The 15942-nt window shown below is 54.6% G+C and overlaps 8 protein-coding genes across 8 annotated transcripts; 4 read left to right on the plus strand and 4 right to left on the minus strand.

The window, feature by feature from the left end:
* Window positions 1–475: 475 nt before the first annotated feature.
* UMAG_12324 (uncharacterized protein) lies at window positions 476–826 on the plus strand (the record flags this gene model as incomplete). Its single annotated transcript, XM_011394223.1, has 1 exon — window positions 476–826. The coding sequence occupies one exon, from the start codon at window positions 476–478 to the stop codon at window positions 824–826; it is 351 nt and encodes a 116-aa protein (XP_011392525.1).
* A 497-nt stretch (window positions 827–1323) lies between these two features.
* Window positions 1324–5184, plus strand: UMAG_06125 (uncharacterized protein; the record flags this gene model as incomplete). Its single annotated transcript, XM_011394167.1, has 1 exon — window positions 1324–5184. The coding sequence occupies one exon, from the start codon at window positions 1324–1326 to the stop codon at window positions 5182–5184; it is 3861 nt and encodes a 1286-aa protein (XP_011392469.1).
* Window positions 5185–5781: 597 nt separating this feature from the next.
* On the plus strand, window positions 5782–6996 carry UMAG_06126 (mig2-6 protein; the record flags this gene model as incomplete). Its single annotated transcript, XM_011394168.1, has 1 exon — window positions 5782–6996. One exon carries the CDS (start codon window positions 5782–5784, stop codon window positions 6994–6996), a length of 1215 nt encoding a protein of 404 aa, XP_011392470.1.
* Window positions 6997–7507: 511 nt separating this feature from the next.
* Window positions 7508–8422, minus strand: UMAG_06127 (uncharacterized protein; the record flags this gene model as incomplete). The annotated part of the gene is made up of 2 exons (XM_011394169.1): window positions 7508–8143; window positions 8231–8422. The coding sequence occupies 2 exons, from the start codon at window positions 8420–8422 to the stop codon at window positions 7508–7510; spliced, it is 828 nt and encodes a 275-aa protein (XP_011392471.1).
* A 617-nt stretch (window positions 8423–9039) lies between these two features.
* Window positions 9040–10045, minus strand: UMAG_06128 (uncharacterized protein; the record flags this gene model as incomplete). The annotated part of the gene is made up of 2 exons (XM_011394170.1): window positions 9040–9693; window positions 9824–10045. 2 exons carry the CDS (start codon window positions 10043–10045, stop codon window positions 9040–9042), a joined length of 876 nt encoding a protein of 291 aa, XP_011392472.1.
* Window positions 10046–10875: 830 nt separating this feature from the next.
* UMAG_06129 (putative ATP-dependent RNA helicase) lies at window positions 10876–12069 on the minus strand (the record flags this gene model as incomplete). The annotated part of the gene is made up of 1 exon (XM_011394171.1): window positions 10876–12069. The coding sequence occupies one exon, from the start codon at window positions 12067–12069 to the stop codon at window positions 10876–10878; it is 1194 nt and encodes a 397-aa protein (XP_011392473.1).
* A 309-nt stretch (window positions 12070–12378) lies between these two features.
* On the plus strand, window positions 12379–14076 carry UMAG_06130 (SF3a splicing factor complex subunit PRP9; the record flags this gene model as incomplete). Its single annotated transcript, XM_011394172.1, has 1 exon — window positions 12379–14076. The coding sequence occupies one exon, from the start codon at window positions 12379–12381 to the stop codon at window positions 14074–14076; it is 1698 nt and encodes a 565-aa protein (XP_011392474.1).
* An 86-nt stretch (window positions 14077–14162) lies between these two features.
* Window positions 14163–15818, minus strand: UMAG_06131 (ribonuclease H2 catalytic subunit RNH201; the record flags this gene model as incomplete). Its single annotated transcript, XM_011394173.1, has 1 exon — window positions 14163–15818. One exon carries the CDS (start codon window positions 15816–15818, stop codon window positions 14163–14165), a length of 1656 nt encoding a protein of 551 aa, XP_011392475.1.
* Window positions 15819–15942: the final 124 nt, after the last annotated feature.

The raw sequence follows: 15942 nt of genomic DNA on the forward strand, positions 1-15942 counted from the left end.
GACTTGCCACGTACGTACTCTCACATAGTACAGCAACCACAGCAACCACAGCGACCACAGCATCCACAGCTGTCAAGACACTCATCGACTTTCACCTCTTGCGGGGGCGTAGGAATGTCAGCGTTTGCTGTCGATCTGTCTGTGTCACTCTCTCTCTTCGCGCTTCGCTACTGTAAGATCAGCTGGATGACCCAGCTGAGTCGTTCACTTTGGCGATTTACGACATTCCTCGACGCCATTCGAGTGCCGTTGCCGTTGCCGACCGCCAACCGAATCCCGTTTCTAGTGTGCTATGCTCGCTTGGCTCGAATGCGTCCACGAGGAGAGCGCACATGCGTCGTTGCCCCATTCCGCGTGTATCTCTCGCTACGGTCATCATCAGCTAGCTTAGCTTGTCGTCGACACTGATCCGCAATTCTTTCGTATCAGCACCTCGCGTGCTTCTTCCCTGCGTACCTGAGCTTGATTGAATCAAATGCCACGCTCCTTGCTGTCATCTGCATCTTTCTCCCTCCCTGCTCCATCCTCAACCATCTCCACTACCGCTGCTGTACTTACTCCCGTCTCCCTCTTTGTCGTCTCTGAATCGTTTGCTGCTCTTTTCCTTTCACCAAACACACCCTCGTTGCCTAACCTTTTCACCCTCCCATCCTCGTCCTCGTCCTCGTCTACAATCCTGTTCTTCCTCTTCATCCCCTTCCTCCACCATCAACCTCGCTTTCGCATCCTCATAGACTGCATCTCGCTCTTTCAATTCATCTTTCTCCGTTCGTATCAGCATCATCGTCTACATCATCCCACCGTCTACGCAAAACTCGCCCGTTAAACGACCATCATCACGTTTCTCCAGTCCAAAACCAGCTTGGCATAGCTTAATACCCACCCTGCTTGCTACGATACTTTGCATCTATCTGTCTATTTTCTCCTAAATCGCGCAGCCATCCACCATCAAGCTCCCACTTGCTCCTGTTCTTGGCTGCTGCTCCACTCGCTCCTCGCCCCACTCGACTGCAGCTGACGCCTCAACGTCACTAACCACCGCTTTTACTCGTCCCAACTGCCACGCTGCGCTTTCGTATTTCAGCTGCCTTGCTCTCACACCTAGCCACGTCCGCTCCCTTCGCACTCTTAACGCTTCCAATCTGCCGTACCAGCTTGTCCACTACCTATTGAAACATGTGGACGAGTCGTTCTTAGACCAAACCGTCTCTGTCAGCCTTGCTCATTCCAAACACCAACCCTATCACTCCATCTCCCGACTCATCCCAACGGCAGGCCCGTCCATCCCAATCTGACGCCATCACACACCTTCCCAACAGCGTCATGTCGAGGGCTTCCATCGCCGAAAGCCATGCAGTCGATGCTGGCATGTCGCGGGCTGCCTCCAGAGCAGGCAGCATCTCAACTCTGTGGAGCTCTGCAGAAGTACCATTCTGTCTAGATCCTCGTGCCGAATCCTCGTTCGATAATCTTGATCTGCAACCCTCTCGCTGCCAATCGATCGCAGGTTCCATATCCCACAACTCGGCACGATCTAGTCAAATCTCGATGGACTTTACCAGGCCCAGTATTGACATCCCAGACGACTACCCTCGAAGGCCCGATACCATTCGTCTCACTCCGCCCCGCGCTGCCCCATCTGTTTCTGCTTCTGCTTCCAACACCAGTGCCTCTCCCAGTCGCTTACCTTCTTTCCGCATCGGTACCATTGACGAGGAAATGGCAGTAAACGCTTCCTCGCCCATCTCCCACTTTCCTTACCAGCCTCCAACTCTCGTCGCTCAGCACAAGCTTCTCTCTTCCCGTTTTTCAGAGGACACGGTCGATGAAGAGCCTCGCATTCCCCATTCGGCATCTCAAGGCACTTTCGGTCCTCGCCTCTCGGCGCCTCGCAAGTCCTCTGGCGCTTCCGACGCTTTCAACACCGACTCATCCAGATCCTCATCCATGCTGCACTCGGATCCCTCTACGCAACCCAGATCCCAAGCCTCCGCTCAGGCCGCCTCGGATCTCTATCGTCGTGCCTACCGCTTCTTTGATAAGGAATACACAGTGCAGCAATCCGTGGACTCTGGACCCATGATCGCATCATCACCCGAGAACCCAAACGCTTTCGGCCAGGCAGGCCACCTTGATCGCCCTTCTCTCAACGGTAGCGACCTTTCACACGAGGATTCCTTGCCCTCAAGCTCTCGCTCTCGGACCTCGACGCAGGCGAGCTTCTCCGACTCGGCCTCAGCCTGGAGCACCGAAGACGCTTCCAATCGACCTCATGCTTGGGCGCCTGTCGTCGTCACCTCAGAGCATTCAAAATCCAAAGCTGACGTGACTCTGAAGCATGCAGCCACCACACTCACTGCCGGTGGCCTGCGTGGTTCATCATCGAAACAACACGACGGCCTTAGCATCCCCTCCCTTCCTTCAATGCCCAGCTTCAATTCGTCCTTGACCGTGACGGCTGCCAATCACGCTAAAAACGTTCGACGTCGTCCCAGCACCGCAGACGTGTACAGTCAAGCTTCTCAGCTCTCATCGCAGGCCAATTCGAACCTGCCTCTGCCTGCATTGCAGTCCTCTTACTCTTCCACCGACGCCGTTCGCTATCAAGCACACTCCTACATCCCACCTCCAGCAATCTCTCCAACTTGCAATCCGGTCTACCCCGATATCGTCGCCGACATGGACAAGAAACCGACCAACACGCGGCTGTTGCGTGGCCGTGTCGCCTCAACACCCAAACTACGTCTTGAAGCCAACTCACTGTTCCCCGCCCAACAAGCTCTGCATCTCCAACATCCTGTTCCTCCTCTACCTGTAAAGTCGGCTCTTCGCACTGGTGACCGTCGTCCTTCTACCTCGCAGACCGACGGCCGCGAACCTTTCTTTGGCCGGCGCTTCCGCTCGCGTACTCTCGGTGAAGCAGACTGCGACCAGGCATCCAAAGCGCATGTCACCTTTGGCAATGCTGTGCCACAAGCCGCACCTTTGCTTGCTTCGCCTCTCCGACCGCCTATCCTGTCAAGCTTGTCACCTGCCGGAGCAACTTGTCTTGCTTCTCAGCGACATCCGAGCCAAGCGTCTGCAATCAGCTCGGAGCTCGCTTCTCCCCTCTATGCTATGCAGCCAACACCAGGCTCGTCTATCTGCTCTGCCAGCTCCCCTGCTACCACGTTGAGCTCGCTTCCCGTAACTCCTCGTACTGCCAGCGCCTTTCCTTCTTCTCGCCCCAAGAGCCGTGGCAACAGCTCGGCATCCAAGCCAGGAGGAGCAGGCTGGGCTTCGTACCTGAATTCGGGCTTGACGCTCCACCTCGAAGGCGATCACGGTCGCGCTTGCCAGATAGACATGACTTATCTCGGCTACGATCCCTTCGGAAGGCCAGAACAGCTGGTCGAAGGAACCGAAGAAGCTCGTGCCATCACGCCAAAGCGACCCAAATCGAGAGGCGACAAGGACCTAGAGGCCGAGCAGTCGGGCACGCTCGAGTTTGGTCCCAGCGATGAGCTACCACTCGACGCCTACACGTTTGATCTTGGACGCAAGTGGGAAGCATCGGCACTTCTCAAACATCTCACTGTGGGTGAGGAAACCAAGGCGGATCTGCTAACGCGCCAGGCAGCGCTCTCGCTCAACACGCTCGGCAACCACGAGGTGGCGGGCTACGAGCGCAAAGGAAGACTTGCTTGGAAATTTGCCTACAGTGTCGAGGCGGACGTCGCATCTGCAGACAGACGTAGACTAGTCCCACTCAGGTTCTCGTGCTCAGCGACATTGCTGAATCCGGAACGTGCAAAGAAGTCGAGATTCATCAACTTGGTCAAGAAACAGATGGTGCCAACCTTAGCATCCAAGGCCATTGTGAATGTAGCAACACCAACAGATTCTCCTCGATCTGGTTCGTGCACCTACGAAGATCGTTCGAGTACCGCAACCGCATCTCCCGCCTCTCAACACGTTTCCAACAGGCCCGTGATCGCTGCGTCGCAGCTGCAGCCGTACCCGCTACAGCATTTCAGCTCGCCGGTTCGACGCAACACCGGCGACCAGATCCGGTGCGGCGCTTACAACAGTCCGCTGCGTCAGCTCAGCCGCGCAACCATGTCATCCAACAGCTGTACTTCGGCCGACTCAAGTTTCTGTTCTCAGCCCACGACGCCGGGTCGCGACGCTGCTGGTTCAGAGAACTCTGCCAGGATGCTCCTCCAGGCATCGCCCGTCTCGGCACAATTCGGTCAGACAGGTGCAAGTCAGCGCCAGCTCCAAACGTTGGCGAGTGGCACCACTGCCGCCGGTCCTTTACTGCAAGCCGAGCTTGGCCAGGTACAAGACAATGCAGGCAGGAGGTTGCAAGAGAAGGCGTCCTTGGCATCGCTCAGTGCCTCGTCAATGAGCTCAGGCAGTGTGCACCAGGCCAAGCCCATCATGATCAACGGACGCAAGCTGATCCCCATCAGCCTGCCTGCTGGGCTTGCGCGCAAGAGTCGCATCGACCCTGCGCTGTTGCGTGCCAACGTAGTGGCAACTGGACCTGGTGCTACTGTTGCAGAGAGGCAGCGAAGCACCTCGATGAATTCGGCTGGATCCGTTTCCGACCACAGCCACCAGCGTCGGGCACCAAAGCAGGATGCTAACGAGGGAATCCGATGTCTTCTGTCGGACCAGCCTCGCGTGGGGGCTAGCTCGAGCCGACCACCCACGGCATCGGAGACGATCAAACGCGAATATCTTGCTCGCACCGCCTCGGAACAATCGAGCCCGACAACAACAGCGCCGACGTTGCGACATCAGAAGTCGTTTGCTGGCGCCATCCTGACGCCTTTGTCGTTTGCCGATGAACAGAGCCAGGCAAGGAGGCGACGCAGCAAGACCAACGAGGATGGACGGCTGCGGCCGTTCACCGCAGATGCATGGGGCGAGTCGCAGTATCCGACTCGCGAACAGCAGATGCGTGCGCTCAGCCAACAGCATCGACCCCCGACGGGTGGTGAGGCTACTCTGCACTCGCAAACCATGACTGTGCCACGCGGTTTCAGAAGCGCCTTTGTGGATGGTGAAGGCGTCAAGCCGCTTCCTGCACCACCGCGCCCGCACAACCGGCCGAGAACTGCACAGACCATTACCGCTGCGCCCGAACAGTCGCTATACCACGCACCTATGCGTGCGGTGCAAGGCGTTCGATCGTAGCTATTGCATCGTAGGCATTGCGCGCGATGTGGCGTCCTTTTTTGACTATCGTTCATTCATTCATACACACACAGTCTCTCTCTCTGGTAGATACCTTTACGCTTTCGTTTGCTACGGTAACAATTGCATTTGCTTTGCATCTCGTCAGTTCAGCGTCCGAGATTGAGATTGAGATAGTTTCTTGGGTTGCGCAAAGGCTAGATTCAACTGTGGGAATGCGAATGTGGGACGATTCATCTGTATGATTCTCAGGCGCAGTGGTACCTTATCAGTCGGTGTATTGATGAAGCGGTGAAAGGGACAGGGTGGGTTGGAAGCAGGCGGGGGGAGCGAGATGTAGATGGCGTGATGTGGGAAGATTTGGGTGGGTGTGATGTCCCACAGAGGCTGTGTCGGAGCAACGTACGGCTTTCACGATTTCGAGTGGCTGTGTCGAGCATTGACGCCCGCCGTTGGCAGTTGGCAGTTTGCCAAATGAGACTGACTTTAGCGATCCGTGGATGTGCTTCGACCAACAAGGTATATAAGCTCGTGATTGGGATGTGGTTAGAGGTTTCGTTCCACAAGCATCCGGATTCACGATCAGTGTGTTGCAAGATGTTTTGGCGCAAACAGGTACTGGTGGCTATGGCGATTGCAATGCTGACCACCTCGGTCGCGTATGCCGGTCCGATGGGCGGTCGTAAGCAGCAGCGCTCGCGTCGCATCGCATCGCGCGTCCAGATCTCCGCTGATCGCACCTACGCTCACATCGACAAGCGCAACCAGCGCGAGCACGCACGATTCGACAATTCTCCACCCCCACAACCGACGTCTGGCTTCGACATGCGCAAGAGACAGGTGCATGTGGATGCAAACGACGCCTTGGTAATCCCCGGCCCTGGACACGATCACCTCCCTGGATTCCAAGGTAACGATAATCCGCCCTACCCGTTTCCGCAGCCGAAACACGGACACCATCCTCCTGCTACCGCTGGTGATGCCGAAGCCGATCGCGCGCAACCAGTCGACGTTCCCATTGGCAAGCGCGACCAGCGCGAGCTGGAAGGATTCGACCATTCTCCACCCCCACAACCGACGTCTGGCTTGGACATGCGCAAGAGAGAGATGCCTGTCGTTCACATTGGCAAGCGCGACCAGCGCGAGCTGGAAGGATTCGACCATTCTCCACCCCCACAACCGACGTCTGGCTTGGACATGCGCAAGAGAGAGATGCATGGCGATGCTAGCGACGCCTTGGTAATCCCGGACGGTGGACATGATCACCTACCAGGATTCCAAGGTAACGATAATCCGCCCGATCCGTTTCCGCAGCCGAAACACGGACACCATCCTACGGCTATCGCTGGTGATGCCGAAACCGATCCAGCGCAACTGGTCGACGTCCCTTCTGTAGGTCGCAAGTGCACTAAGCCGTCCACCGAGGCTGAGCAAGCGGATACTCAACACCTCACCAAGCGCGACAATGGTGGTACTCCGTCTGGCCCATTTACTCGCGGTGAAACATCGGTCGTCATTACGTCTCAACTCGAATCGCATCCGTCAAACAAGTCCATCTTTGGTCGCTGTCTTTGCGGTCGTACGCTGATGGAGGAGGATCAGGGAATCTCGGGGATCTGCGCAACCAGGTTTGTCTTGAGCGCCACGCCTACGGCCAGTTGCAAGTTCCAAGGCTTGACCTCTGCCACTTGCGTAGAACACGGCGGCAGCGAGAACATGTCCGAGGGCGACGACGTGTGGTGGCAGAAAGCCTTCTGTAAGAGATGCAGAGACGCAGGCGGCTTCAGTCACGAGTGGTTCCAGTGCCCTTAACGCTCAACACCTTATGATCGTGTCAGGTTGCAACAACAGTCGTGACTGAGCCACTTCTTATCCCCCTTCCAGCTTACGTCCTACATTGTGATCCGGCTCCATGTCTCCATTCGTCCCCATTTGCTGCGTTTTTCTTCCGTTCGTGACTCGCGAATCTCACTTTTTCCTTTTAACCTCAGTCGTTAGTCTGTCTCAGAGCCAGGAACGAAGCCTTGGTGTGTGAGCATGAGCCACAACGTGCAAGCGCAATTTGTCTGGGGGTTTCAACAGCTTTTCGCTGCTTGCAGAGCTGGTCCGATTTGATTTGATTGGATTGGATTTGATATGATTCGATGCATTTGACTGCGAATCCCATTTACGATTGCGGTACACGGTAGAGCATGGCTGCGATTCGGATACGACGGTGTGAGAGGTGGAGAGGATGACAAGATACTATCTTACGGCTTGAGAAGGAATGTGGAGCATATGCGACATGTGCGTGCTGTGAAATGCATCAGCGTGGTACTCACGACTAGGCTGCACGAGAATCGAGAGGGTCATCATGCGATGTCGAGGAACCAGTCGTGTGAGCATCGGCTTTAGGCTTGGCAGAAGAGAACCACTTTGCGGGCGAGGTGAATATCTTCCTAGTGGCACTGCCATCGTTGGGCACGAACGTAACCTTTTTGTTCCAACGAGGCTTGTTCGACCATTCGACCAACGGGCCGTGACCATACTCTACGTCGTGAGGTCCCTTGAGCAATTTTTGCCATATGAAATCGGGATACACGGTGATTTCTCCAGGTGCAGGACCTGTTACTGGCAAGACTGAAATGTGGCTCAACGCGAACTGCTGTTTGCTTCGATACACTCCGTTCGGTAGCAGGATCGACAGTTTGCGCGCTCCAAACAGATGCGGATCGGTAGAACGCGCAGGAATGTGGTTCAGCCCATCAACGCTCGTCGATGTACTGTACACATGGTCTGCTCCCTCGCGACGCAGGACGAACGGCGAAGTGCGGAAAAAGTGCATCGAGTCCGTGTCGGACATGACTCCCACTCCTCGAACCCATTCGCCATATACTGGTTCGGTCAACAGCAGCACGTGCCCAGGTGCAGGCGCCGCCAGCGTCAGCCGTCCTTTGTGATCAGCTCCACGAATCAACTTCTGTTGAACAACAAGTGACGAGTGCAATTATCATCAGTGACAAACCATCAAAGGCACATGATGCGTACATGTCGAGTTCGAACTTACGTCAAGATTCATTGGGACCAGTCCGACGTTCCTCCGCTGATCCACAGGCAAGTGGCCGTATTCTCTGGCGAGAAATTCATCGATGGCAGCACTGGTGAGAGCGACTGGGTTCGGTGCCTGAACCGCCGTGGTTGAAACCAGCACAAATACCGCCCAAATCAACAGCTCGCGTACGGAGAGCCTAACCATCATTGTATCGGAACGAGGCAGCGTCGAGCAAATCATGTAGACGAAAAGAGCCAAGGCGCAAAGCACGCTAAGATTTGTACGCTTGGCGGCCAAAATCCGAGCTCACGATCTGTACATGGATTGCGTCCTTACGATGACGCAGAAACCCACTGCAACTTAGTATACCGTCCCACAGTACATTCATAGGCGCAATAGACGCAATGCGGTGCGTAGCGTAGTCAACGAAATGCGCGCGAGTAGCGTGGGCTCTTCAAGGGAGCTGTTCACAGCTCAACAGTAACTGCGTTTGCCTTGTCGTGCGAGGTGCAAGACATGTGGGTCGCAGCGGTTGCTAAGCATTCAGCGCGTCTGGTGGGGAAGGCGACAAGGAGAAGCGCAGCATGTTCGGTTTCATCTAGCTCTGGTCGTCTTGTTGTTCGCACTTTGTGCAGCTAGTAGCTCACGCATAGATGAAACTGAACAACTATGCGCCTCGCTCACCACACGTGTCGCACGCCACGATCGCATTTGAACAAGCAACCACAGGAGCGGATATGTTTGGACTGTCATCTAGCACCGTCGACTTGATCTTACAGCATCAGTGAGATGTCGACACACAAGCAGTGCGATGCGTTTACAGATCAACTAGAGCTACTCGGTGCTGCATCAGAGTGCTCGTTTACAGAAGAGCGCGTGAGAGACTTGCGAAGTGAGGCGATCCACTTTTTGGGTGAGCCCAACTTGGTGGCTCTCACACTGCTTTGTGCGTCCGTCTGGCTGTCGAGCGAGATGATCTTTCCCTGTTTGTTGCCTTGCAACATCCAATTTGGTCGCGACGACCAACGTACCGATGCCGCGGAGTGAGCCGACGGACCGTGAAGGATGGTGTTGAGAAGGTCTCTTGGATAGATGGTCAATTCGCGCTCGTTCCTCGGTCCTGTTGCTGGCAGAGTCGAGATGTGGGACAAGGCGAACTTGTTTCGCGGTTGGAAAACTCGGCCGTCGTCAAGCGCGATCGAGAGTCTTCGAGAGCCAAAGAGCGTTGCGTCGGTGGATCGAGGTGGAATATGATGCAGGCGATCTATGGGCTCGCGAGTGAATTGCTGAGGAGCGGGCACATGAAAAGCGACGGTCTGGAAGTAGTAGATAGAATGCGTCGAGGGCTCGCGGAAAAGTCCCACTCCACGAAGCTCGCTGCGGCTGACGGAATCTGGCACGGTGAGCAGAAGTACATGTCCCGGAGCAGGTGCTGGCAAGGTCAGCCTTCCGCTTGAATCCGCACCTTGAATCAGACCCTGCCACCGAATACAAAGAGCGAGATCACAACAGTGCACAAAAAACAAGTTACATCCTTGTGTCAGACGTTTCGAACAGAGAACACAAGAATGCAACATCTCAAAACAGGAAAAGAAGCGGAGCGCTCACAATAAGGTTTTGCGGAACGACGCCAACGAACCTCCTTTGGTCAATAGGTAAGTGCGGGAAGCGGTCAGCCAGAAGGCTATCACCGTCAATGCGAGCAACTTGCGTGAGGGCGTCCAATAGAGTCGTCGGAGGAGGAGGATGAGCGATGACGAGGGTTATCGCAAGCGAGGCAAGCGCAGCCCAGAACAAGACTGCCGTTGAAAACCAATGCTGTGTCTGCATTTCGCTACTTTACTAGTGAAGAGTGGAAGAGTAAGAAAGGTGTTGACAGCACGAGATTGTCGTCAAGAGGCAAACAGAGAGGCGCAACTTTTGTACCTGAGACCCTGCGCTCTGCAGCACGCTTCACACCAATCGCGAATCACGAATCGTAGCTGCTATGGCGCGGAAAAACCAATACACGCACGACGCTGCGGGACACGGTCGTCATGACGACGTCACATGGTTTTATTTGGCAGCCTGGCGGGACAAAATTGAGCGGTCACCGGACAAACACGAGTCTCATGACGCCGATGAGTCCGACGATCGTGATGAAGCGATCCAGACTCATTGGGGATCAGCAGACCTCAAGTCTACTACACGAATGCCTCGACAGAAATGAGGCACATAAGCTACCATGTTGCTAGACGCGGGGCATTTCGACATTCGATCCCGGAAGCGCGGCCCGACGTAGCTCGGCGGAGTGCGGAGCAAGACGCTTGTACAGTAGCTCGCCTCAAAGCTACCGCGTGAGCAAGAAGCCACACGGGGGAGAAGCGGGTGCTTCTAGCCTTGCAGCGAGTCTACAACGTCGATTACATTGTCTCACCTGCTGGTGGATCGATGAAGTTTCTGAGACCAGATGATTAGTATGCGTGATGGTATACCGAGTCTCGATCAATGATCATGAGACGCGAGTATCCAAATGAGTTATCTCGACAAGAGCAACGGTAGCTAAAAGTACAACAGATGTGCGTTGGGGCGATGGGTAGCAAGTGGGGAACAAAGTTGAGGTATGCAAAAAGGCAAGAATGATGCGACGATGGCAAAGGCGTGATTGTGATCGAAGAGATTCACAACATGTCCTCCAGCTTGACAGGCATCTCATCGATCTGAGTGGAGTAAAACTGTTCGATATCCCTCAAGGTTCTGACGTCGTCCACGGTAACGAAATTGATAGCTACACCCTTCCTGCCGAACCTTCCACTTCGACCAATTCTGTGGATGTAATTTTCCCTGTTGGTAGGCAGATCATAGTTGATGACTAACGAGATGTTGGCGATATCGATACCTCTCGCCCATACATCCGTGGTGATCAACACCCTGGAGCTGCCCTGTCTGAACTCGGCCATAACTTCATCCCTTTCCTTTTGCTGCATCTCTCCGTGCATACTGCTCACCTGAAAGTTGTTCTCTTTCATTTTGGCCGAGAGCCAATCCACTTTGCGTCGCGTGTTGCAAAAGATGACGGCTTGTGTGATGGTGAGGGTGTCGTAGAGATCACAGAGGGTGTCGAACTTCCATTCTTCCTTTTCGACAGCGACGAAAAATTGTTTGATGCCTTCCAAAGTCAATTCGTCACGTTTGACTAGGATGCGGACGGGATCAGTCATGAACTTGGAGGTCATCTCGAGCACATCTTGCGGTAAAGTGGCCGAGAGGAGCACGACTTGGGTCGAAGGTGGCAGGTAACGGTAAACGTCGTAAATCTGATCCTTGAAGCCCATGTTGAGCAGTTCGTCAGATTCGTCAAGGATGAGCATCTTGATGTTTTTTGTGCGCAAATGTCGACGTCGAATCATGTCATAGACTCGACCGGGCGTACCAGAGACAATGTGTTGACCGTAGTCGAGTTTTCGAATGTCTTCGCCTACGCTGGTACCGCCAATGCATGCGTGACATTGAACGTTCAAGTAGTCTCCGAGAGCAAGAACGACCGACTGGATCTGAATGGCCAATTCGCGCGTTGGACTGAGTACCAGGGCTTGTGTTTCTCTGAGGGTTGTGTCGATAGATTGTAGCATCGAGATGCTGAACGTGGCGGTTTTGCCCGTTCCTGATTGAGCCTGTGCGATGACATCGCGACCTCGAATGATGGGCAGGATCGCTCGTTGCTGGATCGCCGAGGGTTTTTCAAAATTGTACGCATAGATGCCACGAAGCAGATCTTCCTTTAAACCCATGGCATCGAAAGTGGTTGCGACCTTGACGTGCTCAGAGCTTTCAAAGGCGAGCTTGCTGTCGCCTGCATTGATACCACCGGACATGGTTACGCTGAGATTTGCCGCAAGTGTGGCGCGATAAGCCAACGTAGATGTTGAGTGGTAGAGTGTGGGATGTGGATGTGAATGTGGATGTGGATGTGGATGATGGTGGTGGTGGTCAATGTGGAATGCCTTTGGGCGCAGTCTAGAGAGGCTTTCCAAAACTTCTTGGGCACGTGACTAAATTGGTGGCGAATTCGGATTACGGAAATTAGGGTTATGAAGGGCTTTGGGACGATGTCGTCTTGACCCTTGCACTTGTTCTTCTACCTCGTCCTCTCTTTATCATTGTCGATCTGCCTCTGGTACAGGATGGCCGACACGTCTCTCATAGAAGTGGCGCGACAAACACACGAGGAAGCGGAGCGATATCAACAAGCTCTCGTCGATCTTCTCGTTTCTTCCTCCTCCACGTCGTATGGCCTCACACACAAGGACAAACTGAAAAGGGCGCACGAGGCATCCGACTTGCTCGACCGTGTCACGTCTCGCTACCAATATCTCGATCGATTCTACACCGATGAGCACCAAGAACGCCAACGTGAGCTCGAGTCGCTCTCCTCCGCCCGCGCAGATGATGCATTGGGCGAATTTTACGAAAGACTAGCTCGCGTTCGCGAGTACCATGATAAATATCCTGGCGCGCTTCCTGACAGCTTCAACGTCGACTTTTCGTGGCTGCAATCAGGCTCGGCTGGTTCGGCAGACAAGCGCGAGTCATGGTCTGCAGCAGCGGCATACACAGATGCAGCGCAGCCCGACTTTGTTGAGCGTATGTTTTCAGGCGAAGAGATGGCCGGCAGATTCTTGGATCTGTACCTCCACCACGAAGCATATCTCAACCTAAAAGGTGTTAAGCGGATTTCGTATCTTGCATACATCGATGACTTTGATAAGCTTGCTGGACCTTGTTCGCCTATTCCCAACCACGCAAAGAAAGCAGACGGATACCGCGCATATCTGGTAAATTTGCGCAGATATCTGGATGCTTTTCTACGCAAGACACAGCCACTGTCGGATGTCGATGTTCTGTCATCCAACGCCGTGGATGAATTCGAAGCAGCTTGGGAGCAGGGTCGGGTGGAATGGTGGGAAGAACAAGGCGCCGAAGTGTTTGGTGGTGCGCGAGGGCAGCTAAAAGGCTCATCGACGGCAGCGGCAGCAGCGGCCTCGCAGAGCAGCGAAGGTGGACAGGGGATTTGGTGCACAGCCTGTCAAAGATTCTACGCCAAGCAAACTGTATACGATGCTCATCTGAAATCGCCAAAACATCTCAAGGCGGCGGCTCGGCTAGCACAAGCCGAAGAGGACCGAGGCGAAACGAGCAGGCCTCGCAACGACCAGCAGATCGAAGCGGACAAGATCAAGATGCGCGTTCGGTCGAAAGCCATTGCTCGTGAGGAGGCCGTGATTCGAGCGCTGGCGACTCAACTCGCTGTGATCCGGGCGGACACAAAATCCAACGTGGAACGCAAAGCTGCCTTGACCGATCGAGAACGACAGGCCGAGGCGGAAGCCGCCGAAGAAGAATTGAACCGGATGTCTGCGCTCCATCCCACCTCTGGGCTAGACTCGAACGACGCCAACGACGCAATCGATCAAGGTGGCGATGACGATGGAGCATCGCGAGTGTATAATCCACTCAAACTTCCGCTCGGATGGGATGGCCGTCCAATTCCATTCTGGCTGTACAAGCTGCATGGTCTACGAAGCGAGTTCAAGTGCGAGATTTGCTCGGACCACGTCTATCATGGTCGCAAGAACTTTGAAAAACATTTCACCGAACCGAGGCATGCTTTTGGTATGAAGGCCTTGGGTCTGCCGAACACGGTGCAGTTTAGGGATGTGACGAGCATCGCGGATGCATTGGCGCTGGCGGACAAGTTGAGGAAGCAGGGCAAAATGGAGCAGTCGCAGGCAGGCGTCGATGCGCAGGAGGTGGAGGATGAGCATGGAAATACGTATACCAAAAAGACGTACGACTTGCTCAAAAGGCAGGGTCTTATTTGAAAACGCTACCGAAAAGAATGGTATACGTTTGATATGCATCGAGACTGAATTACCCTATGTGTGTGTGTGTGTGCGCGTGTATGTCGTTAGAGGCAGAAACATGCGTTTGCGCCGACCAAGCCCAAATCCTTGGTGAGCCTGGTCACGTTGATCTGAACTTGACCACGATGCGCAGCGGTAGCGGTAGCTTTCTGCGCTTCGGTTTTCAACCAGGCATTGACAGCGGTTTGCAAAGGCGATACTTTGAACGCATCGTCCTGCTGCGTTACTGCTGTTGCAGATGATGCAGCAGTGGCGGCGGCGTTTGCCTTTTTGGCACCACCGCTGGTGGAAGCGAAGAATTTCGAGATGGAGACAGGCTCGTCGATCCATTTCACCTTGTAGCCTCGAGTTGCCATGCCACCCGGGATGGCAGGTTGTGGAAGAATTGTGCCGTAGATGCTGACCGCACGCGTTGGTGATGTGACGAATTGCGAGGTTTGGGGTTGCGAGTCGGGCGTCGCTGCAGAAATGTCAGAGGCGAGAGAGCAAGTGCTCGAAAGCGAGCGCGTGAGACGCTTACCTCGGCTTAAAGGTGGAAGCGCGGCCTGGAGGACAGATTTGGCAGAGTGGGCAGTGACAGGCTTGACTTTTTCTTCTAGCATGGTTTTTGCAGTGGCCCAACTGAAGCGCACCAAGCCAGGCCAACCGAACACGGGATCGAGAGTGCGTTTGAGAAAGGCGACCGTGTTGGGATCCGCTGGATAGCCGCTGCCGAGCGCGCCCAAGTTGGACCACACATGGTCAGTGTCGCTGGAGAGCGCCAGATCGGGCTGAGATGGGGATTCTGCGTTGGGTTTCTTGGATTCGTTGGACGCGTCAGGGGAGCAAGATGGCTGGTTGGTGGCGTCGACCAACACTTTGGCCTGATGAGGTTTAGCGGCGTCAGTGGGCAGCGCAGGCAGTCTTTGCTGTTGCTGCTCGGCGTACCTCCATGCGTCAACGCAGCGGTCTCTGGTCACTTTGGCTGCGATACTGGCGGCACCTACGATGGGATAGATGGCATCTGCTTTGCTCGTCACTGTCCACTTTATATGCGAATGCCTTGGGAAATACGAGCTCAACAGCTTCGAGTAGCTCTTTGGATCTCCGACGGTATCCACGTAGATCTCGGTGAGATCGACGCCACTCTCGAGCACGCCGGCAATGAGCGAAACAGTGGCTTGACTGGACTGTGCATTGAGGTTGATGGGTCGACGACGAAGCATGCCGGCAGAAATGTCTTGGGGTGACATGACGCGAACTGCCCATCCAAGGTGAGAGTTCTGGTCGATGAGAGCCGAGAGCAGAGAATCTCTACGTTCGGCGGTAAGCGCTTTAGAATCTGCGAAACCTATTTGTTTGAGATCGTCTTGGTAAGATACGGGACAGTAGGCGATACCGTACACCAGAGGGCCAAGCACGGGACCTCGACCTGCTTCGTCGACACCCAAAACGCAGGGCACTTTGATGCTGGGGTTGCAAGGGTCAATCTTGCTGCATTCGGATGGGATTGGTGAGGCGTATGTGTAGGATTGCAAGATTGGAGCCACGGGCTCAGACGGGATAGGTGGGGGAGGCATCGCCGCCAATGAAGGAGCAGTCTCGTGCTCTTGGATTGCCATGATATCGTCATCGTCCACGTTGTCATCGTGAGCAAGGCGTGATGCCTTGTTGCTTTTGCTCTGTGCATGGTTAGCAAAAGCTTTCCTCTTGGGCGGCATTTTCAGACAGGTGATGTGGTGGTGGTTGCTTTGAAACCATCTAGTCGTCAGTGTAGATCGCAGTCACGAGAGTTGCACATTCTCGGTCACGTTTGGGTTGGCACTGCACTCGTGACTAAAAATG

Source organism: Mycosarcoma maydis, chromosome 21 (assembly GCF_000328475.2).
Source record: "Mycosarcoma maydis chromosome 21, whole genome shotgun sequence".
Classification (NCBI taxonomy): Eukaryota; Fungi; Basidiomycota; class Ustilaginomycetes; order Ustilaginales; genus Mycosarcoma; species Mycosarcoma maydis.